The 26,344-nt window shown below is 38.3% G+C and overlaps 1 protein-coding gene across 1 annotated transcript in view; it reads left to right on the top strand.

The window, feature by feature from the left end:
* LOC132396786 (trimeric intracellular cation channel type B-A-like) overlaps nucleotides 1-9,769 on the top strand; it is a 41,091-nt gene extending 31,322 nt beyond the window's left edge. Inside the window, exons 5-6 of the mRNA XM_059974697.1 lie at nucleotides 1,731-1,848; nucleotides 7,709-9,769. Coding sequence (XP_059830680.1) covers nucleotides 1,731-1,848; nucleotides 7,709-7,933 — 343 coding nt within the window. The 3' untranslated portion in view covers nucleotides 7,934-9,769. The remainder of the gene's footprint in view (nucleotides 1-1,730; nucleotides 1,849-7,708) is intronic.
* The last annotated feature ends 16,575 nt before the right edge of the window (nucleotides 9,770-26,344 follow it).

Raw genomic sequence — 26,344 nt, 5'->3', positions numbered from 1 at the left:
AAAAAAAATTGCTTTAAATTTTAATGCCCCATTTAATTTTCTTCCTTCAAGATAACATAATTGTTTTCAGAAATGAAAATAAAGTGTAAATCATAGCAGCAGAGTATATTAGAAATATCGTTGCTTATGGGATTTCGCAATTATTAGAGTAAAGATTAATGTGCTTGTGAAAAAAACATAAATTAATCAGAAAGCCAGATAATCAATACCTATACTTGTAATGTGATTAAAGATCTTTCTTTGCAATTATTTCTTCTGCTGTCCGGGAAAGGAAAAGAATATATTCTTGTCTATTTTTCTTCGTCCTGGTGTAAGTAGAATATCTTGTCATCTGTATAGGGAGAAAGAAGTTGAACATAATTTTTTAAATTAATCACTGCTTTGGCCCTCATCCTTCCACCCCTTCCCTTTGAATATGAAGAAGTTATTTTCTGCCATAAAGGCAGTAAATGAGCAAAACCTAGTCAGACTTTGCTTTCTTTATTTTATCAAAAACTCTTTACTACCCTATCTACCTGTGACGTCACTTTTAGGGAATTTTGTATCTGTATTCCTAAATCCCTCTGTTCTACTTCACTCCTCAGTGCACTACCATTTACCTTGTATGTTCTACCTTGGGTTTTCCTTCCAAAGTGCAATACTATGAAAGAAGTAGTTCTGAATGTAACACAAGATCTGATAAATGCCATTGTAGCATGTTATTCCATATTACAAAGTTCAAAAGTTTTTTTTGTTACTGCTGCTGTCTTAAAATCTTCCTTCTATTGCTATTGTAGCTGAATAGACATTACCCCCTTTGCAGTTGCCCATTGCTGAAATAGCAATTTCTAAATCTTCACTGTCCCTTTGATCCATTCACTTGATGCAGTTTAATTCTTGCATCTGAGCACATGAACCTGATATAATTTAGAAGTTGATAAAATTCTGAATACTTCTTCCATTGAAATCAATAGGCTGATCAGTTGTGAAAACGTAAATTGTCATTTCCTTTGTGAACAAGACTTGGGTAAGATTACTACTGAATAAGAGCTTAAAATATTCTGCACTACTTAAACCACTCTGCAGTATTGCAAACCTGAGTTCACTTTACTAATTAGACCATTGCACAGATGATTCATCCTGGAGTAATACTTCACAATAGCATATTAGAAATACTGTATTCAAAGATGCTCTCAAAATATATTTCTTTAGATTTTGTGTATTTGCTACCTTTTTACAAAATAATGTTAAATGTTTTATAAAATGATCGCTGCTATCCTCTGATCCCTGTTGAGCATTCATTTATAGAGACCCTGTCATCCATGGCTTTTTGTGATTCTGGTCCTATGCATTATACTCTTCTAGGGTTAAGGGCATATTCCAATATTATGTACGGTACAGTTAAAAAATGTCTAGATACTCACATGACATTTTTAAAAGAAACTTTGAACATTTCCACTTCCCATTAAATCTCAAAGCTAATCCAGCAATGATGAAAGTCATGGGCAGTCGATAGCCTTAGGTTATACATGGATTTATGCAAAATTAGCTGTGGTTTGCTGCTGCTAGAGAAAAAAAATGCTTAGGGACTTTGGTGAAGAATGAGACCTAGTTCTGCTATTTTTTTTTCAAAATATTGCTACTGTGTAACAAAATTAGTTGAAAATTTGACTTTTTTTCTGTGTATAGACTATATAATGGAAGAATAAATGTTTTTAATATGTATATTAATTATCCTGTTTCTATTTCAGTGGAACAAAAGTAACTCTGATAGGCGCTGTGCTCTTTACTTTGCAACAGATGAATTATCTGCCTATTACCAGACACAACCTGATCTTTTTGTACACAATGTTTGTAGTTTCAACAAAGGTATGTGAATGCTAGCAAATGTATTATTTTCCTTTTGCAGAATAAAGGTATGGTAATAGAATTGTTGCTGATTCCTCATATTAACTTGTGTGAGACAATTCGTCATTTTTTTGTCTGCACTACTTTCATTTATACATTTTCTATTCTTTTGAGACTGTGGGTAAGAAACAAACAATTTAAATGTGATGTCAGACTGGAGCTGAATGTTTTGAATTGCTCTGTGAATAGTACTTGGCAAATCTGGGAACATTGGACTGAATTTTTTCTTTGCCTAGAACAATGAGAGAATCTGGAACTTAAAGTTGGTATAAAAACATTATTTCATGAATATGATTTAAATGGAATAAATCAGTCATTTTCTAGTCTTGGAAACACGTTTTAAAGTGTTTTCTAGTTCTAAAGGTTTTTATGAAGTAACTGAAAATAAGTCAAGTTCTTGTTTGTTTTATCAAAGTGTTTTCATGTCCAATGCTCGAGGAGCCTGGGCAGTTTCATTGCCTCGTTTGGGGGAAAGATTTTTTTCATACAACAGGCACATTGGCTGCTTAGTGCTGGTAGAAATCCGTATTTCAGAGACTCTGCTATACTGTCTACACTTTTTCATTTAGTTTGCTTCTGCAATCTTTGTTACAGATTAATGACCACAGTCAATTCCTATTGTTTTAAGTCAAACCACTGCTAACAGTAAAGGGTGTGATGTCACCATAGCTCTGCCTGAAGGTACATTCAGTGGGGCAGCAATCTCAGTTGGTCCAGGGACTAGAGAAATGCAGTCAAGACAATTTGAAAGGGAAGATTTTGAACTTTACTCCAGTGAGTTGAACTGCATCATGTAAACTGGGGCTTGAACAAGCCTGAAGGGAACTCAGCAAAATTAGTGAATGAGTTAGCTGCCCAAATATTGTGATTTCAAAATAGTTGGATAGTGGATTAGTGGAGTCCTGTTGAAATGGGTTGGGTCATCTGTGTGCTTTCTCCTTCTGTTCCCAAGTCTGTGTACTATTGCACGTGATTTATAATATGCCAAGCAAGAAACCCTTTTATAAAAGAGTCAGGAATATTAGGTTAATTGCAGAAGTGGTTTACATTGTTGGATATGCATGCCTCAAGTAGTATTATACTTGAGAGAACTTTATTTGTACGGCTGCTCAAGCAAAAATAGTCTAATGGTATTTCTGTGGTGACATGCATAAAGTTTGACCACTGTTATTCTTTGTTATTTTTTTGCAGTCTGTTTACCTAACTTCAATTACATGGTTCAAAAGCAATAAATGCTGAGATTCTGTTTAGTAGTAACCTCTCTCAAGGACGAAAAATAAAATATGTGGGGAGAAAAAAAGATTCCTAGTACTCTGATCTTTTATGATCAGGAAAATTCTGCTTTGAAGTTCAATGTTGAATTTGCTTGACTTAACATTTTTAAAAGAGGAAGCCTATCCTATTTTAGATCCATGAGTTTTTCATTCTGTCTCAAAACATTACACTGAAGTGCTGAATGAATAACTGGGTCAACTTACTTAAGCTCTGCTACTACGATTTTGTTGCTATCAGCTGTTCCATTATTTTTATGCTGTGGTGTCATTGTGTTTATTTCCCTGTAAATACAGTGGTGCTTCAGAAGGACAAAATGTGAATACAAAAAGAACATTTGAACCTTCTTTCATATTTAGCTGATTACATTGGCTTTCAAGAATTTAATTCAAATGTTATTGGGTTAAGACTATAAATGACTAATTTTTTAAATGAATTTTTTAATCAAAATTGATTGCATGTTTAAGATGTTTGGAAGGAAGTCAAATTTACTTCCTTAACAAAGTCTTCTCTTGATAATGTGAGTACAGTGAAAATAGGATATAAGCTTATGAGATTAAGTAACCAATCAAAGTTTTAAAATCAGTAGTAACTCAAACTATCTTGGCATAGCTAGGGTGCGAGGCATTCTATTTGGACTGTTAGCTTTTTGTACATTACAGAAACATTTTTTCAAGCTGGTTTGAATGCAAGGTTTTCAGGAATGATCCAAGCAACTGAGGTGAAAACTAAATATGATTGTGTCAATTTACACATTTGATCAATGTCCAATCATCTATACATTTACATGTTTTGGTGTATTGTAATTTTGTATGGTGTTAGAAATAAAACTTTGCGGTGATCTCACCATGATTCCAGGCACAATAAATAATGTTTCTACAAGATAGGTAGCAAATTAAAATTTAACTAACACTACTTAATTTTGTTTAACCTCATGTATAACGTGGTCTTTTGTGAGCAACACACACAAAATGCTGGAAGAACTCAGCAGGCCAGGCTATGAAAAAGAATACAGTTGATGTTTCGGGCTGAGACCCTTCATCAGGATTGAAGAGAAAAAGATGAGTCAGTAAGAAGGTGGGGGAGGGGAGGAAGAAACACAAGGTTATAGGTTAAGTGGGGAGGGGTGAAGTAAAGAGCTGGGAAGTTAATTGACTGAAGAGACACAGGACTGGAGAAGGGGGAATCTGATAGGGGAGGACAGAAGGCCATGGATGAAAGAAAAGGGGGAGGAGCAGCAGAGAGAGTGATGGGCGGAGGGGGGCGCAGGTAAGGAGATGAGGTGAAAGACGGGAATGGGAATTGGTGAAGGAGGTAGGGGGGTATTACTGGAATTTCGTGATATTGATGTTCATGCCACGAAGTTGTAGGCTATCCAGAGTGTTACTTCACTGAGGCAGTAGAGGAGGCTATGGGCTGACATGTTGGAATGGGAATAGAAAGCAGAATTTAAAATGTGTGACCATTGGGAGATCCCGTTTTTTCTGGCGGATGGAGCGTAGGTGCTTGGCAAACATGCCCAATTTACATTGGAAACCCTGTCCTATCAGATGCCCCTTTCTCCTGCCCATCAAATAGCTTCCCAGCTCTTTACTTCACACCTTCCCTGCGCTCCTGGTTTCACCTGCAGGTGTCTGCTGTTTTTCGAACATTCACTTTACAACACCTCGCTGTTATGAAAGACCTACATTAGTTACCTGTTTTCACTAACAGAAGGTGTTTTCACTGTTACAAAAAAGGCAGCGCGCGCCCCGAGCAGCCAAGCTCCTCCCCTGGAACTACATTCTAGCCGGCATTGCTTAAACACGTGCCTGTGAGCATCTGTGCTTTATGTCAATTTATTTTGGGCATCTGTTAGCAAGGTGAGTTCTAAGGTATTGGAAAAGGCTAAAAGAGCACGTTAAGGGTGTTACACTTACAAACACGTTTGTATTAAACTAGACATAATAAAGTGTTTCGATCATGGTGAACGAAGTAAGAATATAGTGAGTTTAGCTAAAGGTTTGTAGAAGTTGACGAAGATGATGTTGAAGAGGCTTTGGCATCCCATGACCAAGAACTGACAGATGAAGAGCTGATGAAGAGGAAAGGATAACAATTGAAACCGAACACAGTAGTGAACTGCCCGGAAGTGAAGTCGTCCAGGAACTGAACGTGAAGCAATTGACAATGCTGCAATGATTGCAGAAAAGTATGACTTTAATTTTGAAAGGGTACGTAGGTTTAGGGCATATTTGCAGGATGGTTTGAGTGCTTACAAAGAACTGTATGATAGAAAAATGTGTGAGGCTAAGCAGTCAAGCGTACTATTGTTTTTCACGCCTTCCACATCAGCCACAGCAGATGACGAAACTCAACCTTTGACGTCGAGGCAGGCAGACATAGAAGAAGGTGACCTACCTGCCCTGATGGAAACAGATGACGATGACATGACACCCCAGTCTCCCACCATCCCAACCTCCGACAACTCAGCCTAAGACCATCATCAATGTGCTTACTGTCTTCCCAATTCCAGTAGGTGAAACTACACTGGACGTACATTATTTCTACTTTATATAGGCTGTGTATTTTTATGTGTTATTTGATACGATTTGGCAGCCTCATAACTTAAAAGTTACTGGAAAGAGTGCTTCTGCCAAGAGCACTTGCACCGAGAGCGCTTGCGTGAGATTTTCACTATGGTGGACAGTGCTGCAATAATTGTAGAAAAGCATTCCTACTTTATATAGGCTGTGTATTTATCAGATCATTCCTGCTGTTTAGGTTTTATTTGTTATTTGGCATGATTTGGTAGGTTATTTTTTGAGTCTGCGAACACTCACAAATTTTTCCCATATAAATAAATGGTACACTAATTGCTTCTTCATAAAGTGTAACTGCTTCTACACTTTACGACATTTCGGCTTATGAACTATTTCATAGGAACGTTGTACTTTCGAATAGCGGGGGAAAACCTGTATCACCTTGTGTTTCTTCCTCCTACCCCACCCACCATCTTACTCTGACTCCTTCCACACCCCCTCCTGTCCTTATGAAGAGTCTCAGCCAAGTACAGAACATTGATTGTACTCTTTTTCGTAAATGCTGCCTGACCTGTTGAGTTCCTCCGGCATTTTGTGTGCGTATGTTGCTTAGATTGCCAGCATCTGCAGATTTTCTGTTGTTGGTGTAGGATCTTTTGTGATGAGGGATTATGATTGGAAGATTGAATATCTGACAGATCGTAAATACAAGAGATTCTGCAGATGCTGGCAATCCGGAGTAACATACACAAAATACTGGAGAAACTCAGAGCAAGCAGCATCTATGGAGAGGAATAAAGAGATGATTTTTTAGGCCAATACCCTTCATTAGTACTTGATGAGGCTTGATGAAGGGTGTTGACCTGATTCCTCTCTGTAGATGCTGCTTGGCCAACTGACTTCCTCCAATATTGTGTGTGTGGTGTGCATTACTCTTAAATACCCATCGATATGATTTAAGCATTTCAAATCTTGAAAATTTTTGACATGATGTGTAAATGTTGAAAGTATTATACAACAAATAATGAGTGCATTTTTCCTAACTGCAACAAATACATGCAATGAAGAAAATAAGAATTTTTAGTGCATTACATTTTTTATTTCCTTCTGTTTTTCTATTTCCTATTTTACCTGCTATTTTTATATGTACAGTTGCATAGCCTATTATGGTCTGTTTTTGTTTCAGATTTATGGCAAGAATTTTTTTTAGTTGAAACCTTTTGTTAATTAAAATGTGAACTTTTTGCTGTTGCATTGGTGGCAGTATACATTTCTGCTGAAGGAATGGAAAGAAGGTTTGAAACACTGAACTAGATAACAAATCTAGGATTTAATATAAATGAGTAAACTTATTTTCTCAGTACAATGTTACATTAAGTAAAGCTAGCCTGTAAAAAGCATGGTGTGATCAGGACAGTGTAACCAAATTTTGTTTGTTAGTGGGGCTTTTGATGATGAAAGCAAAGTTACTTTTATGAGCCCTTGGCAATGTTTCTCCAAGTTTTTTTTTAAATTCTACCGGCCTTTAATGTCATGCATTAAGTATAAATTGTATGTCTTTGCATTTTTTGTGGATAATTTTGGTAAAGAAATGTGGTTTAAATATGCCTGCTCATGCATGATTGTTAAATTGGATAGCAATCCCAGAAAGTTAACTGAAGTTGCTCTCAACAAAACCCAGCTCTTTGAGGGCTGTACTGTTCATTACCCAGGTAATGAGCAGGATTCTTCAATTATCTGGTGCTGGTCAGCACATTAAGTGCTGATAAGTAAAAATCAAATTCTTAATATTGATTGCTTGGGGAAGAGTTTAAAAGCAATGTTTCTACTAATTTTGCATGAACCTCTTATTTATTTACATCATAATTGCCTTTTGAATAGTCTTTCACTGAAGAACAAGATATTGCCAGTAAATACTGTTACAGCTGCTGGACGGCACTAATATTATATTGCATCCTTCTGCAGCTTGTCATATTGGCTTTGAATAGTCCTGTGCAATTTGGCCAATATATCACTTTGTATTTCAGGTTGCAATGGTGCTCTTTAATATTCATCTTTCACCTTTTGCACCAATGGAAGTTGCTTTGTACCATATGGCTTTTAGTTGGCAATCCAGTAGCCCTGAAAACAATTGTAAGACAGAAGCTTCAAACAAAGAAGAATTGCAGGGGAAAAGCTGCCCTGCTCCCCCAGGTTTTTCTTCTGAGGAAGCTGAAAATATCAAAAGAAGGAAGACAAAGAAGTCTGAATGAGAAACTCTTCAACTTGAAAATTCAGGATATTTTTTTTGTTGGACTTTTGTTCTGTTGAAAGCTTTTTCTGTGATGTCGTAAAATTAAGAAAGCCTTCCATAGCGGAAGTAATATGGGGAGTAGTAATAATCATCTGCAAAGTAAAATGGTCTTAGATATGAATGAGAAGAGGTACCATAAAATTCAGGTAGAAAACTATTGAAAGAAGATAGACTAAAATTTGTTTTAATAAAGTTGACTCCTGTTGGTGTTTTTTTCATTTTACTATGGGTTTAAGTAGGAAGTATATTTGATACCTGTGAACAATTTTGAAGTGTCCTTTACTTTGTGCAAATAAAATATTGCTGCAATTTTATATTTATGCCAAGATTAAAATATTGTTTAAAGTTTACTGAATTCATGGAAGTCTTGTGCAGGGAATTCTGTTTATAAATTTTACAAGTGATAGCAAACACTGAAATTGTACATTCTACAAAAGCTAATACTTTAAGACAATTTGCTAAAACAGTTTTTAAACACCTGGAAATTAAAATTGCTGCCTACTCTTAACCGAGTCACCTTTATCTGAAAACTGGCTCCATTGTTGCATTTTGACGGACCCAACTAGATTTCTGTGAATGTAAGAGTATATGCTACGCCTGAACTTCTATATTGCTTGAGGCTATTTTTCAACATGCTATTCAGTGATTTTTGACAGAGAAACCGTTGCTGGGTAATGTAGGAAGAAATGGATAACTCAACCAAATACAGGTGTTATTTCAATTTGTATATTTGGATTTAGATAATATATTTAATGTGTTTTCTCTTCTGGTTTGTTCATTGTGTTCAAAAGGAACTGTCAACATTTGTATTCCAGTTTTTGGCTATTCATCCCATCAGTAATTTAATAGTAAACAAAATTTGTTCAGTAATAAGATATATGGCATAGCCAAAATGTTGAAATTTACAATTTGAGTTCTTCAGTTATAGACCATAATTTTCAATTTTGTCATTTAACTAACTGTGAACTTGTGATTTGTTTATATGAGAAATGTATGTTCCCTGCACTATGCAATTATTATTTTGTTCATATGCAAAGTGAATTTATCCTCTTTGACCATTGTTAGTTAACCATTTTTGTACTAATGATACAAAGCACATATTTTTGTGGTGCAGTTCTTGTTTGCTGTTTTTTTAAATATACCAATTTACAAAACATTTTGTAAGCCAGTAGGTATGACAGCAATATGAGGTAGAAAAATTGCTGTGTAGTGTATTTTCGTACAATATAGTATGGAATTTGTCCAGAAACCTCTGACACAAGAGATTGTCTCAATATTTTAAAGTGCAAAAAAAAAATCTGCAGATGCTGGAAATCTTGAATAAATACGAAGTTCTGGAATACTCAGCAAGGATATGTAGCAACTTGTAGCATTTCAAGTTGATATCCTTACACTAAAACTCCTGAAAGATCTTTGATTTGAAATAATTTGGGTTTGTTTTTCTTCACAAAATGTTGGCTGGCATGCTGAGTATTTCCACATTCTGTTCTTATGTCTAGATTTATTCTTGAAATTTGATTATCTGTTCTAATGTAAAACATACCAAGTTGTTGTTCAAGAGAAGATTAAAATGCACAATGAAAATGTTTTCTGGAACCATCTTGCCTTATTAAACAAGATAATGAGTGATGAATTTGATCAAGTATTGGCACTCATTGGTGAAGGAACATACTACCAGCATTCTACAGACTGATAACTTTTGTCATTTCTGGGTTAATAGTGATTTGAAATGTAACAACTTGAAGTGCAGATTCACTGATGAATATGCAAATAAAATTCAAATTTCCTTTCGCCAGCTATGTATTTAATGGTGTTTTTTTAAAAAGAGATTTTCCTTTTCCTTTGTTCTCTTTTTACTCTTGACATTTTTGTCTTCCCTACTTTCACTGGACTGCTTATCAGTCTGTCTTGTAAGGAGCAGAAGATAAATTTTAAAAAATACAATTTGTTCTATTAATTGTGTTGAAGAATTTTTATCATTCTGGCCTGAGATACACTGCTGCCTATTGAAGATGTGCCTTATGTTTCTAATGTTTCTGAACTTAGTGGTAATGTAAAGTAGGACAAGCTTGGTGACAGTACTGATCTGTAAAGCATGAGTACTTGCTTGATGGGATCTGTTTATTCTGGAAGGTGAGCTTAATAGGACTATTGGCCTCCAACATATCACTAATGAATAAAATAACTCTTTTAAAATTTGGGTTTCTGCTTCAGTTAGAATTTTGCTTTCATCCTTGTCTCCAGAGAGCACTAATGCTCAAAGAACAGCTGTAAAAAGATAACTCTATTCCCTTTTGGAGCTCTAGGTCATGTCTTTTCTTCAGTAATGAAGTTTTAGGCGATTTATTGATTCATGTTGCCCTTATTGGAAAGGTTAATAGTGGACTTTTGTGCCTGGAGTTTGCATTTCTTTGTTGCCTCTGTTTCAAAATGCAAGAACCTTGAGCTCTACGTAAAGAATAATTTCAGCATGTATAGGACCAGTTTATGAAGGCCCTAAGCTGCCACCTAGAGGTTAATGAAGGATGGCCTAACTGAAACATTGATGTCCACATCCTATGAATAAGTTTTACAAAATGCTGGAGCAAGGACATATGAAATAGAAACAGAAGTGAGTTGTGCGATTCTGTTCTGCTTTTTAATAAGTATGTGGCCAACCTTGTGCATAGTTCAGTTTGTTTCTTGATTCCATTTATTCTTTGAGATTCTTATTCTTTAAAACTGATTACAGTTTTGAGTATATTCAATGACTGAGCATGTACAGTGAAAGCCAAAGATGTAAGGTTATTCCACTTCATCTAGACCTAAGTAGCCAGTTCTTATCCAGAAATAACATATTGCAGCACAGTACAGGCCCTTAAGCCCTTAAACCCTGCCTTCCATTTACCCCCCCCCCCACCTTAAATTCCTCCATATACCTCTCTAGTAGTCTCTTAAATTTCGCTAGTGTTTTTACCTTCACCACAGACTCAGGCAGTGCATTCCAGTAAAAAAAACCTTCCTCTAATATCCCCCTTGAACTTCCCACCCCTTACCTTAAAGCCAGGTCCTCTTGTATTCAATAGTGGTGCCCTGGGGAAGAAGCACTGGCTATCCATTCTATCTATTCCTCTTAATATCTTGTATACCTCTATCATGTCTCCTCTCATCCTCCTCCTCTCCAAAGAGTAAAGCCCTAGCTCCCTTAGTCTCTGATCATAATGCATACTCTCTAAACCAGGCAGCATCCTGGTAAATCTCTGTACCCTTTCCAATGCTTCCACATCCTTCATATAGTGAGACCAGAACTGGACGCAGTACTCCAAGTTAAACACAAGGAAATCTGCAGATGCTGGAAATTCAAGCAACACACACAAAATGCTGGTGGAACGCAACAGGTCAGGCAGCATCTATAGAGAGAAGCGTTGTTGACGTTTCGGGCCGAAACCCTTCGTCAGGACTGAGGTCAGGCAGCATCTATAGGGAGAAGCACTGTTGACGTTTCAGGCCAAGATCCAAGAAGTGTCTGGGCCTGAAACGTCGACAGCGCTTCTCCCCATAGATGCTGCCCGACCTGCTGCGTTCCACCAGCATTTTGTGTGTGTGACAGTACTCCAAGTATGGCTTAACCAGAGTTTTATAGAGCTGCATCATTACTTTGCGACTCTTAAACTCTATCCCTCGACTTATGAAAGCTAACACCCCATAAGCTTTCTTAACTACCCTATCTACCTGTGAAGCAACTTTCAGGGATCTGTGGACATGTACCCCCAGATCCCTCTGCTCCTCCACACTACTAAGTATCCTGCAATTTACTTTGTACTCTGCCTTGGAGTTTGTCCTTCCAAAGTGTACCACCTCACACTTCTCTGGGTTGAACTCCATCTGCTACTTCTCAGCCCATTTCTGCATCCTATCAATGTCTCTCTGCAATCTTTGACAATCCTCTACACTATCCACAACACCACCAACCTTTGTGTCGTCTGCAAATGTGCCAACCCACCCTTCTACCCCCACATCCAGGTCGTTAATAAAAATCACGAAAAGTAGGAGTCCAAGAACTGATCATTGTGGGACACCACTAGTCACAACCCTCCAATCTGAATGTACTCCCTCCACCACAACCCTCTGCTTTCTGCAGGCAAGCCAATTCTGAATCCACCTGGCCAAACTTCCCTGGATCCCATGCTTTCTGACTTTCTGAATAAGCCTGCCATGTGGAACCTTGTCAAATGCCTTACTAAAATCCATGTAGATCACATCCACTGTACTACCCTCATCTATATGCCTGGTCACCACCTCAAATGAACTCTTAACAGCCTTATTAGACACGATCTGCCCTTCACAAAGCCATGCTGACTATCTCTATCCATGATTCTCTTAACTGCCCATAGATCGTATCTTTAAGAATCTTTTCCAACAGCTTTCCCAATACAGATGTATGGCCCACTGGTCTATAATTACCTGGACTATACCTACTATCTTTTTTGAACAAGGGGACAACATTTGCCTTCCTCCAATCCTCTGGTAACATTCCCGTGGACAACAAGGACATAAAGATCCTAGCCAGAGGCTCAGCCATCTCTTCCCTCGCCTCGTGGAGCAGCCTGGGGAATATTCCATCAGGCCCTGGGGACTTATCCATCCTAATGTATTTTAACAACTCCAACAATGCCTCTCCCTTAATATCAACATGCTCCAGAACTTCAACCTCACTCATATTGTCCTCACCGTCATCAAGTTCCTTCTCTTTGGTGAATATCAAAGAGAAGTATTCATTGAGGACCTCCCTGATTTCCACAGCCTCCAGGCACATCTTCCCACCGTTATCTCTAATCAGTCCTATCTTCACTCCTGTCATCCTTCTGTTCTTCACATAATTGAGGAATGCCTTGGGGTTTTCCTTTACCCTACTCACCATGGCCTTCTCATGCCCTCTTCTTGATCTCCTGAGCCCCTTCTTAAGCTCCTTTTTTGCTACCCTATATTCCTCAATAGCCCCATCTGATCCTTGCTTCCTAAACCTCATGTTTGCTACTGCCTTATGGTTCCTTCACCCTACCATTCTTTATCTTCCTCACCGGGACAAATTTATCCCTAACATCCTGCAAGAGATCCCTAAACATCAACCACATGTCCATTGTACATCTCCCTGCAAAAAAATCATCCCAATTTACACCTGAAAGTTCTAGCCTTATAGCTTCATAATTTGCCCTTCCCCAATTAAAAATTTTCCTGTCCTTTCTGATTCTATCCTTTTCCACAATAATGCTAAAGGCCAGGGAGCAGTGGTCACTGTCCCCCAGATGCTCACCCACTGACAGATCAGTGACTTGACCAAGTTCGTTATCTAATACTAGATCTAGTATGGCAATTCCCCAGTCGTCCTGTCAACATACTGTGACAAGAATCCGTCCTGGACACACTTAACAAACTGTGCCCCATCTAAACCATTGGAACTAATCAGGTGCCAATCAATATTAGGGAAGTTAATGTCACCCATGATAACAACACCGTTATTTTTGCACCTTTCCAAAATCTGCCTCCCAATCTGCTCCTCGGTATCTCCGCAGCTACCAGGGGGCCCATAGAATACTCCCAATAGAGTAACTCTCCTTTCCTGTTCCTGACTTCCACCCATACTGACTCAAAAGAGGAACCTGCTATATTACCCACCCTTTCTGTAGCTGTAATAGTATCCCTGACCAGTAATGCCACCCCTCCTCCCCCTCCCCCCCCCCCCCATCCCTTTTAAAACACTGAAATCCAGGAATATTGAGAATCCATTCCTGCCCTGGTGCCAGCCAAATCTCTGTAATGGCCACTACATCATAATTCCAAGTTCTCAGTTCATCACCTTTGTTCCTAATGCTTCTTGCATTGTAGTACATGCACTTTAGCCCTTCTACCTTACTACCTTTACACCCTTTTTTCTGCTTCTCTTTCCTCAAAGCCTCTTTATATGTTAAGATCTAGCTTTATTCTGTGCACTATATTTGCAGTTCTTGCATGACCTTTATCCTCCTCCACCTTACTATCTGCTCTATCTGGTTCCCAGAGTGATTATGTATAAAATAAAATACTCTTTATTCTACATTCTCAATCTCTTAAGGAAACAACCTCTCTGCTTGAAAATACACTCCTTTAATAATCTTATATGTCTTAGCGATGTTAGGTCAATCTAATTTAATCAGTCCATGAGAAAAAACACTAATCTTAATCCTACCCTGAAATAACACCCTAACTAACCATAGGCCAAGTCCCATAACTAAGCAACACCTCTGTTAACCCTAAGGACTACCACTAAACACCCCTTGATTCTCAACCTCTTTCACTTTAATCCCACATATAATCCTAAACAAGACCCCTACCCCACTCACTCACTATTAATAAGATGGATGATAAATAGACATAGATCCCAATAAAGGCAAGTGAAGTTGGACCTGGTTAATGAAGGCATAGGCCAATAACATGTCCAGTGACACTGAATCTCTAGTAACAAGATCAATAAACACAAGAAAGATAACTTAATCACTACTTGCAAACTAATACCCTACCCTGAATGCAATCCATCCTTGATAAATATGAAGACCAAAATTCCATATAATACTTTGGGTGTGGTCTTGGTAAAACCCTGTACAATCAGGGCAAGACTTGTAGTCCAACCACATTGCTGTTTACTTTCTGCTTTTCATGAAATAGCAAATCCTCCTGGTACGGCAACCTTTATTGGTTACTAAACATCAAAAAATAATGTTTTTTTTCTATTTTTACCAAGTTGCATAAGCTTGCATATACAAACCCCATTTCCAGAAAAGATGGGATATTTTCCAAAATGCAATAAAAACAAAAATCTGTGATATGTTAATTCACGTGAACCTTTATTTAACTGACAAAAGTACAAAGAAGAGATTTTCAATAGTTTTACTGACCAACTTAATTGTATTTTGTAAATATACACAAATTTAGAATTTGATGGCTGCAACACACTCAACAAAAGTTGGGACAGAGTTAAAATAAGATTGAAAAGTGCACAGAATATTCAAGTAACACCGGTTTGGAAGACTCCATATTAAGCAGGCTAATTGGTAGCAGGTGAAGTATCATGACTGGGTATAAAAGTAGCGTCCATCGAAGGCTCAGTCTTTGCAAGCAAGGATGGGTTGTGGCTCACCCCCTTGTGCCAAAATTCGTGAGAGAATTGTTAGTCAGTTCAAAAGGAACATTTCCCAACGTAAGATTGCAGAGAATTTAGGTCTTTCAACATCTACAGTACATAATATTGTGAAAAGATTCAGAGAATTCAGAGACATCTCAGTGCGTAAAGGGCAAGGTCGGAAACCACTGTTGAATGCGCGTGATCTTTGAGCCCTGAGGTGGCACTGCCTAAGAAACCGTCATGCTACTGTGACAATTATAGCCACCTGGGATTGGGAGTATATCAGAAAACCATTGTCATTTAACACAGTCCGTCGCTGCATCCAGAAATGCAACTAGAAACTGTATTACGCAAGGAGGAAGACATACATCAACTCTATGCAGAAACGCCGGTGAGTTCTCTAGGCCCGAGCTTATCTCAGATGGACTGAAAGACTGTGGAACCGTGTGCTGTGGTCAGATGAGTCCACATTTCAGCTAGTTTTTGGAAAAAAACCGGCGTCAAGTTCTCCATGCCAAAGATGAAAATGACCATCCTGATTGTTATTAGCGAAAGGTGCAAAACCAAGCATCTGTGATGGTATGAGGGTGCATCAGTGCCCATGGCATCGGTGAGTTGCATGTATGTGAAGGTACCATTGACTCTGAGGCATATATTAGGATTTTAGAGAGACATATGTTGCCATCACGGCGATGTCTCTTCCTGGGACGTCCATGCTTATTTCAGCATGACAATGCCAGACCACATTCTGCACAGGCTACAACAATGTGGCTTTGTAGACACAGAGTGTGTGTGCTTGACTGGCCTGCTGCCAGTCCAGATCTATCTCTTATTGAAAATGTATGGCGCATCATGAAGAGGAGAATCAGACAACGGAGACCGCGGACAGTTGAGCAGCTGAAGTCTTATATCAAGCAAGAATGGTCAAAATTTCCAATTGCAAATCTACTACAATTAGTATCCTCAGTTCCAAAACGATTAAAAAGTGTTATTGAAAGGAAAGGTGATGTAACACATGCCTCTGTCCCAACTTTTATTGAGTGTGTTGCAGCCATCAAATTCTAAATTTGTGTATATTTACAAAATACAATTAAGTTGGTCAGTAAAACTATTGAAAATCTTTTCTTTGTACCTTTGTCAGTTAAATAAAGGTTCACGTGAATTAACATATCACAGATTTTTGTTTTTATTGCATTTTGGAAAATATCCCAACTTTTCTGGAAATGGGGTTTGTACTTAACTGCTTCCTTTGTGTCCATCTGCTTAACCTGTCAGTGTGCTTTGGTGGTTGTTATCCAACTCTTTTCTACCTTCCAGGGGTTCCCTACCTTATTCCATGGACTAATTCCATGAAGCAGAGGGCCCACGGACCCAGTTTGGAATACCTGGTTGTCAGCGATTTTAGATGATCCATGATCTGTCCTTTTGTCAACTATAGATTGCAAAAAGCTGAGGGTCTTGCAATGATGATTATAGTACCTTGCAAAAACAGCCTGAAAATAATTTGTCCGTTCTCCATTTGGGTCCTTTAACCAAGTCGTTATTCTTGCAAATATATTACCATAAATCCTGTTAACCACAGTGGTTTTATGATTTTGTTTTTTGTAAGTCCATTTATAATCTTTCTCTCCCCTTCATTTATCCTGTTGTATCATCAAAGAAAAATTTGTCAAGTACTATTGTGCTTTTATCAATTCTGCATATTGTAATATGAATTTTGTAAGTGTCCATATTGCCATATCTCAACTAATGGATTATAACATTTGCCTTTTAATGCCATTGGCTAACAGGTACATCTGTTTACCTATGCCTAACTCATTTCAGTAGTATTGTATTTGCTATTTTCCAATTTTCTGGGTCATCCAGAAGATCATCTCATGCATTATCTTCCTTAGCAACTTTACACATCATGACAGTCAGTTGATTTGTTGTGTTTTAATCCCTTGGTTCTCTGTATTCCTTTAATAACAGTAATTAGTACTGCTTAAATTTCCTCTGCATCGTTACTGTTTTGTGTCCAAATTTATTCTGGACTCTGTAGTTTTAAAACAAAATTGATTTTCAGGCAATCGGCTTTAACCAAATTGTACAAATTTACTTATGTTATTTGCTTAAATGGGAGTAGAAACCCATTTTTTTAACCTCTTGTGACTTTGATTGTGGGTTTCCTGGCCTATTTTACAAATCACTGTTCTAAATAGCCTACAACTATTTTGCAGTTCTATACATTTATTTGGGCCTGCTGTGTACTTCCAGCATACTCTTTTTTGTTTTAAAAAAGGTAATGTACTGTCATTACATACTTTAAAAACTTGAGAAACAACGTTTCTTGCTGAATTGCTCATTTTTATATTCTCCCATGCTGAAAGCTCACTCCTCAGGCTTGCCATTCTTCTCGATAGTATTAAAAGAGCTTTATTGCACTATCATTAATTCTAGTTAGCCATAAATGGATTAATTTTCATGTGTGATTTTTCTTTCTCAATGGAATAAACATTCATTTGGAATTATAAAATGCGTCTTCAAATATGCTATTATCTAATGTCAAACCATTTAATCTAATTTAGCTAGTTGGTTCTCGTAGATATGTAATTGATAATATATTCATATTTCATTTTTCCACTGAATTATATACTTTTCAAATTTAATAATTCATACAGTTCTATTTGTAAAATGATCCTTTACTGTGAAACTAATTGTGAAATATCTACAACAGCATATAGGCAAAATACTATGGGGCCAAATGTAGACTATTGAGGTACAATTCTGCTTATTCCATTACAGATGTGTATGACGTGTTTGGAAAGGGTGTGTAAGAGACTTACCAGGATGCTGTATGGATGAGAGACCATGAGCTATAAGAAGAGCCTAGATAAAATTGTGTTGTTTTGTTGAAGGGTTGTAGGCTGAGGGAAAACGTGATGGAAATTTACAAGATCTTGAGAAGCACAGAGTACAGTCAGAATGTTTTCCGAGGGTAGAAATATCAAATACTAGAGGGAACGTGTTTAAACTGAGGGGGTGAAAGATTAAGGGAAATGTGTGGGGCAGAGTCTTGTACAGAGTTGTAGGTGCCTAGAACAGGAAGCTAGGGAAATGGTGGAAGCAGATATGAAAATGGCATTTAAAAGGCATTCAGACACATGAACCTGTAGGGTTTAGAGGGATATGGATCATGTACAGGCAAAAGCCAGTTAATGTCGTGTTTGATATTAGACCATAAGACATAGGAGTAGAATTAGGTTATTTGGCCCATCATGTCTGCTCCACCATTTAATCATGACTGATCCTTTTTTTTCTCACCTCGGCATTCTCCCCATAACTTTTGGCCATGTCCAATCAAGAACCTATTAAACTCTGCCTTAAATACACCCAACAACTTGGCCTCCACAGCTGCCTGTGGCAATAAATTCCGCAAATTCACCAACACCTGGCTAAAGAAATTTCTCCACACCTCTGTTTTAAATGGACACTCCTCTATCCTGAGGCTGTGCCCTCTTGTCCTAGTCTCTCCCACCATGGGAAATATCCTTTCCACATTTAGTCAGTCTAGGTCTTTCAATATTTAAAAGATTTCAATAAGATCCCCCTCATCCTTCTACATTCCAGCGAGTACAGACCCAGAGCTAGCAAATGTTCCACATGATGAACCTTTAATTCCCAGAATCATCCTTGTGAACCTCCTCCGAGCCCTCTCCGATACCAGCACATCTTTTCGTAGTCAAGGACCCCAGAACTGTTCACACTACTCAAGGTGTGGCCTCACCAGTGTGTTATAAAGCCTTAGCATCACATCCTTGCTCTTGTATTCCAGACCTCTTGAAATGAATGCTAACATTGCATTTGCCTCTCTCACCACCAACTATACCTGCAAGTTAACCTTCAGGGTGTTCTGCACAAGGATCTACAAGTCCCTTTGCATCTCAGATTCCTGGATTTTCTTCCCATTTAGAAAATAGTCTGCACATTTATTTCTTGTATTAAAGTGCATGACCATGCATTTTGCAACATTGTATTTCATTTGCCACTTTCTTGCCCATTCTCCTAATCTGTCTGCATCCTACCTGTTTCCTCAATACTACCTGCCCCTCCACCATGGTATCACCTGCAAACTTGGCAACAAAGCCATCTATTCCATTATCTAAATCATTGATATACAGCATAAAAAGCTGTCCCAACACCGACCCCTGTAGAACACCACTAGTCACTGGCAGCCCACCAGAAAAGGATCCTTTTATTCCCACTCGCTGCCTCCTAGCAATCAGCCAGTACTCTAGCCATGCCAGTAACTTTCCTGTAATACCATAGGCTCTTAACTTGGTAAGCAGCCTTATGTGTGGCACCTTGTCAAAGGCCTTCAGAAAGTCCAAATGTACAACATCCACTGATCCCCTTTACCTATCTTACTTGTAATCTCAAAGAATTCCAACAGGTTCGTCAGGCAGAATTTTCCCTTAAGGAAACCGTACTGACTTTGTACTATCTTGTCCAAAGATACTATACAAGAAACCATACTATCTTGTCCTGTGTCACCAAGTACTCCATAACAATTGACTCTAACATCTTCCCAACCATTGAGGTCGGCTAATTGGTCTATAATTTCCTCTCTGTGTCCTTCCTCCTTTCTTAAAGAATGGAGTGATATTTGCAATTTTCCAGTCCTCTGGCACCATGCCAGAGTCCAGTGATTTTTGAAAGACATTACAATTGCCTCCACTATCTCTACCGCTACCTGTTTCAGAACCATAGCGTGCAGTTTCTCTGGTCAGCTTTTTGAGCACCTACTCCTTTGTAATAGTAACTGCACACACTTCTCTTTCTTCACACACTACAACATCAGACCTATTTATTACAACAGGCTTACTTCTGGCACACTGCTAGTGTGCTCCACAGTGAAGACTGATGATGCAAAATACTCATTTAATATATCTGCCATCTCCTTGTCCCCGTTATTATTTCTCCAGCTTCATTTTCTAGCAGTTTTATATCCACTCTCATCTCTCTTATTTTTTATGTACTTGAAAAAGCTTTTAGTATTCACTTTGGTATTGTTTGCTAGCTAGCTTGCTCTCTTATTTCATCTTTTCCCTTTTAATGATTCTTTTAGTTGCTCACTGTAGGTTTTTAAAAGCTTCCCAATCCTCTGTCTTACCACTAATTATTATGTTGTTGTGTGCCCTCTCTTTTGCATGTATATTACTTTTGACTTCCATTTTCAGCCACGGTTGTACTATTTTGCCAGTCGAGTATTTCTTTGCTTTTGGAATATATCTATCCTGCACCTTCCTCATTTTTCCCAGAAGCTCATGCCATTGCTGCTGTGCTGTCATCCCTGCCATCAGCTTCTTCCAATTTACCTTGGACAACTCAATTGTATTATAATCACTGCCTCAGAAGGGTTCTTTTATCTTAAGCTCCCTAATCACCTCCGGTTCCTTACATTACACCCAAGCTGATCTCCTACTAGGCTCAAGGACAAATTGCTCTATAAGGCCATCTCATAGGCATTCAACAAGCTCACTCTCTTAAGATCCATTACCAACCAGGTTTTCCCAACTGACTTGCATGTTGAAATTTCCCATGACTATCATAACACTGCCCTTTTGATGCAGCATTTCTATTTCCTATTGTGATCTGTGGTCCACATTTCAGCTACTGTTGGGAGGCCTGTATGTAACAGCCATCAAGGTCTTTTTGCCATTGCAGTTTCTTAATTCACCCCACAAGGGTTCAACATCTTTCTATCCTGTGTCACATCTTTCTACTGATTTAATGCCATTCTTTTCAAGGAGAGTCACACCATTCCCTCTGCCTATCTACATATCCTTCTGTAACGTGTAACCTTGAACATTCAGCTCCCAATTACAACTATTCTTCAGCCATGATTCAGTGATGGCCATAACATCATACCTGACAATCTGTAATAGTGCAACAAGGTGGATCCACCTTATTTCTTATACTCTGTGCATTGAAATATAACACTTGGAATACTGTATTTGCTACCACTTTTGATTCTGCATCCCTAATGCATTAATATTCACCCTGCTGGCTGTAATTTTGTCCTACCTTCTTAACGCTGACTACGCTATCTTTTTTCCACTTACCATCTGTCCTATCCCGAGTCCTTCACTCCAGTTTCCACTCCCCTGCCTAATTTGTTTAAACCCTCCCCAACAGCTCTAACAAACATGCCAATAAGAATATTGGCCCTCTCAGGGTCAGGTGCAACCCATCACTTTTGAACAGGTCATACCAATGATTCAAGAACCTGTAGTCCTGCCACCTGCACTAACTTCTTAGCCACACTAAAAATTATTTCTCTATGACTTGAAGCCTATGTATTGCTACTTATTCCCTTATCTGATGAAAAGCTATTGACGTGAAACATTATCTCCATTTTCTCTCTTCAGATGCAAGATCCAAAAAACTTGCCACTAGTTAGTTCTTTTGATTTATTGCTCCAGAAAACTGTTCCAATGCATATTTTGAAACTCATCCTTCTATTTTTGTCAAGATCATTAGCATAGTTCAGAACTTTATTTGATCCACAAATAAATAGACCCATCCCAGAAAGTACTGGCCGAATTTCATTACTTGCCATGAAATGGATATAAACAATGTTGATAATCTGTTTTAAGATTCGTTGTTGCTTGGTATGGAAACTGCTCTGTGGTGGATAGGAAGGTTCTATAAGCAGGTAATTAAAACTACCTGTTTTAACATTGTTGGCATCAGCCTACCCACAATCAAGGATATATATACATACACTTTACTTCCCTCAAACAGTAAGGCTGTCAACGCCTCCACCCACTAACTTCACCACTACTGTATTATATCCCGTCAGTTACCTTATGAACAGCCTAGCATCACTTAATGGACATACAATCAATCTATGTATATAAGCTACCTTGTATATTTATATTTATTGTGTTTTTTTGTTATTTTATTTATCTTTTGTGGGAGTTTTTTTGTGCTGCATTGGATCCGGAATAACAATTATTTTGTTCTCCTTGTACTTACATTATTACATTAAACAATCTTGAATCTTTATGGCTAAAATCCAAGCAAGAAAATGCTAACTGCAAACCCAAATTTGACCACTTCATGAGAATGTCCCTGCTTTTATGTGTTCATTTGTTTTTATTTAAAATAATATTTCAGCAACAGACTTAAGTAAAATCAAATTTCATACCCTTAATATATTTTTAGTTGATATTTTTAAAATATTTTATTATAACTAATTTACAGTATATATTCTGAATTTCATCAGTTAAGTAGTTCCAAATTCCTGTCTGAGTAGATGGTTGTTTCCCTCTTCTAGGTGAAATGGTATTACTGCATAAAGTAATACCTCTTAATTTGTATTGTTGCTCTTTTTTTGGCTTTCAGGTGTTTTGGCAAATGTAATGCAATTCTATTATAAGGTTGTCCAAATCAAATTTAGACACAGGGTGTGATTTGACCTGAAGGCATAATCTCTCAACATGTTTTGACTTTGCACCAGCTGTACTACATCTGTAACCAGTGTGACATGAAAATTCCCAGCTGATCCCACTGAGCATGCGAGAATATTTTAAAACCTTAATTTTAAATCTTTGGTACTTCAATAGAGAATCAACAGCCTTGATATTGTCAAGCGAAACCTCCATGTTGAGAAGGGAGGATGAGTTTCCACTCTTGAGTTCCCTTGGGAAATTTTCTGTTGAGTGAAATTGATATCAACAGTTACAGGAAAAACATGAAGAACAAACGTGTATTTACATTCTGATTTCCATGACTCTGTGACTATCCCAAAACAATTCTTGTAGCCAATTAAGCACAATTAAAAGATACTGTCATTGTTTATATAATATAGGAACAGTTAATATTTGTAGCCGTTAATTTGTGCATAGCAAGATGCCACCTACATTGAAGACTTGATAAGCATTGTTCACACCACGGATCCTATCTGTATCCTCAGTCAAGTACCAGTACCATGTGCGTGTGCAGTATCTTGAAGAGTTCGATATTTTATCCTACTTTTGAAAGAAATATATGTAATTGGCTGGATCTAAGCACAAAAGAAAGAAAGGTTGGTTTTCTGTATACCCACAGCTAATTTGCACACAACAAACTTCCACAAGTAGTAAGATGGTGCTATTTTAATGATCTTGGTTGGTGGAAGACCATAAAATATAGGAGCAGAAGTCAGCCATTTGACCTATCGAGTCTGCTCCGCCATTCAATCATGGGTTGATCCAATTCTTCCAGTCATCCCCACTCCCCTGCTTTCACCTCCTACCCTTTGATGCCCTGGCTAATCAAGAATCTATCTATCTCTGCCTTAAATACACCCAATGACTTGACCTCCACAGCTGCTCATGGCAACAAATGCCACAGATTTACCACCCTCTGATGAAAGTAATTTTTCTACATCTCAGTTCTAAAAGCACGTCTTTCAATCCTGAATTTATGCCCTCTTGTCCTAGAATCCCCCTACCATGGGAAATAACTTTGCCATATCTAATCTGTTCAGGCCTTTTAACATTCGGAGTGTTTCTGTGAGATTCCCCCCTCATTCTCCTGAACTCCAGGGAAGACTATTGGTCAGGATATTTTCTGTATTCCTCTCCACTATCATACGTCGGGATCTCTTAGATTTATTAAAGAAAATTGATAGGTCTATGGATTAATATCTTGGAGTCATAGAATACAGTATGGATACAGGTCTTTCAGCCTAATGAGTCCATAGCCGACCACAATACCAACCTAGATAGTCACAACTTTCTGCGTTTGTCCCATATCCCTCTAAGCTCCCACCCCTCCATGTACGTATCCAAGTGCTCCATAAGTGATACTATTCTACCCACCTTAATCACTTCCTCTGGCAGCTTGTTCCCTATTCTTATCACCCTCTGAGTGGAAAAAGTTGCCCCTCAGGTCTATTTTAAATCTTTTTATCTCTCACTCTAAAGCTATTTCCCAGTTTTGGAATCCCCTAATCTTGGGAAAGATTGTTATTATCTGCCTTATCTATGCCCATCATAATCTTAAACATTTCTATAAGAGTTTATGACATTTCTAACCCCTCCTCCTATGTTCGAAGGAATAAAGACCTAGCCTGGCCAACCTCTCCCTGTAACTCAAGCCCTCTAGTCCTGGTATTAAGTCTTTTCTGCGCTCTTTCCAGTTTAAGCACACCTTTCATTTAGCAGGGTGATCAAAACTGTACATTGTACTCCAAAAGTAACCTCACTAAGAACCTCAACGCCCTGACTGATGAAGGCCTGTGTGCTAAATGCCTCTTTCACCACTCTGTCTGCCTGTGACTCACCTTTCAACAAACTATGCAGTTGTGCTCTAAGCCCCTCTTCCATTACTCTCCTTTGTGCTCTGTAATATAACTGTTTGTCCCACTCCCATCAATGAGCAGGTTATGTAGCATCCACGTCAGGACCACCAGACTCAAAAACAGTTATTTTCACCAAGGAATAAGGCTGGTCAACACCTCCACCCACTAACCACCCCGCCAAGTCTAGTCACTTTTTATTGTCATTTCGACCATAACTGCTGGTACAGTACACAGTAAAAATGAGTCATTTTTTCAGGGCCATGGTGTTACATGACACAGTACAAAATCTAGACTGAGCTACGTAAACAACAACACAGAAAAAAAAACTACACTAGACTACAGACCTACCCAGGACTGCATAAAGTGCACAAAACAGCGCAGGCATTACAATAAATAATAAACAAGACAATAGGGCAGTAAGGTGTCAGTCCAGGCTCTGGGTATTGAGGAGTCTGATAGCTTGGGGGAAGAAACTGTCACATAGTCTGGTCATGAGAGTCCGAATGCTTTGGTGTCTTTTCCCAGATGGCAGGAGGGAGAAGAGTTTGTATGAAGGGTGCGTGGGATCCTTCATAATACTGTTTGCTTTGCGGATGAAGCATGTAACTTAAATGTCCGTAATGGCGGGGAGAGAGACCCTAGTGATCTTCTCAGCTAACCTCACTATCTGCTGCAGGTCTTGCGATCCGAGATGGTGCAATTCCTGAACCAGGCAGTGATGCAGCTGCTCAGGATGCTCTCAATACAACCTCTGTAGAATGTGATGAGGATGGGGGGTGGGTGATGGACTTTCCTCAGCCTTCACAGAACGTAGAGATGCCACTAGGCTTTCTTTGCTATGGAGCTGGTGTTGAGGGACCAGGTGAGATTCTCCGCCAGGTGAACACCAAGAAATTTGGTGCTCTTAACGATCTCTACTGAGGAGCTGTCGATGTTCAGCAGGGAGTGGTCGCTCCATGCCGTCCTTAAACCACCATTGCTTTATCAGTTCTTTTCAGAATCACCTTATGTACGAAGTGCCTAGTGTCACTTCATGAACATACATCAATCTATGATATAGCTATTTTGCATATTTATTGTTTTTTATTATTATTTTCTTTATCTTATTTTGTCTTTTTGTGCTGTGTTCCTCCAGGACCAAGATGCAAAACATAATACCAACAGTCACCCACAGCACGTATAGCCCACATATTGTAATTATGATAGCAGACAAAAACATACAGTCACAAAAAATATAATATAGCCTAAGTCCTGAGTGGCATGGGCCTGTAGATTGGTGGTTCATGGGATGTTCTCCTGGAGTCATGTTTCCGCAAAAATACAGTTTAAGTGAATATTACTTTTGCTACCTTAACTATGCCACTGGCTATCTGATTACTAGACTTGTTCTTACTGGCTATTACTTTATCTATGACTTGCTCTACTCGGAGTCCCACTCCCTATCTCGACCAATTTAGTTTAAACCCATTTCTGTAGCATGAGCAAATTTCTCTGCAAGGTTATTGATCCCTTTCTGGTTCAAGCACAAGACATCCCTCTTGTACAGGTTGCCTCTACTCCAGAACAGACAGACCCCAATGGTTAAAGAACATAAAACAGAATTAGAATCAGAATCAGGTTTATTATCACCGGGATGTGTTGTGAAATTTGTTAACTTAGCAGCAGCAGTTCAATGCAATACATAATCTAGAAGAAGAAGAAAAGGATAATAAAATAATAATAAATAAATAAATTACAGTATACATATATTGACTAGATTAAAAATCATGCAATAAACAAATATATATTAAAGTGAGATGGTGTTCATGGGTTCAATGTCCATTTAGAAAAAGAATGGAAGAGGGGAAGAAGAACAGTACAACACAGAAATAGGCACTTCAACCCACAATGTTGTACTGACC

The sequence above is a fragment of the Hypanus sabinus genome, chromosome 7, assembly GCF_030144855.1.
Source record: "Hypanus sabinus isolate sHypSab1 chromosome 7, sHypSab1.hap1, whole genome shotgun sequence".
Classification (NCBI taxonomy): domain Eukaryota; kingdom Metazoa; phylum Chordata; class Chondrichthyes; order Myliobatiformes; family Dasyatidae; genus Hypanus; species Hypanus sabinus.
This window is presented reverse-complemented; position numbering and strand designations above follow the sequence as displayed.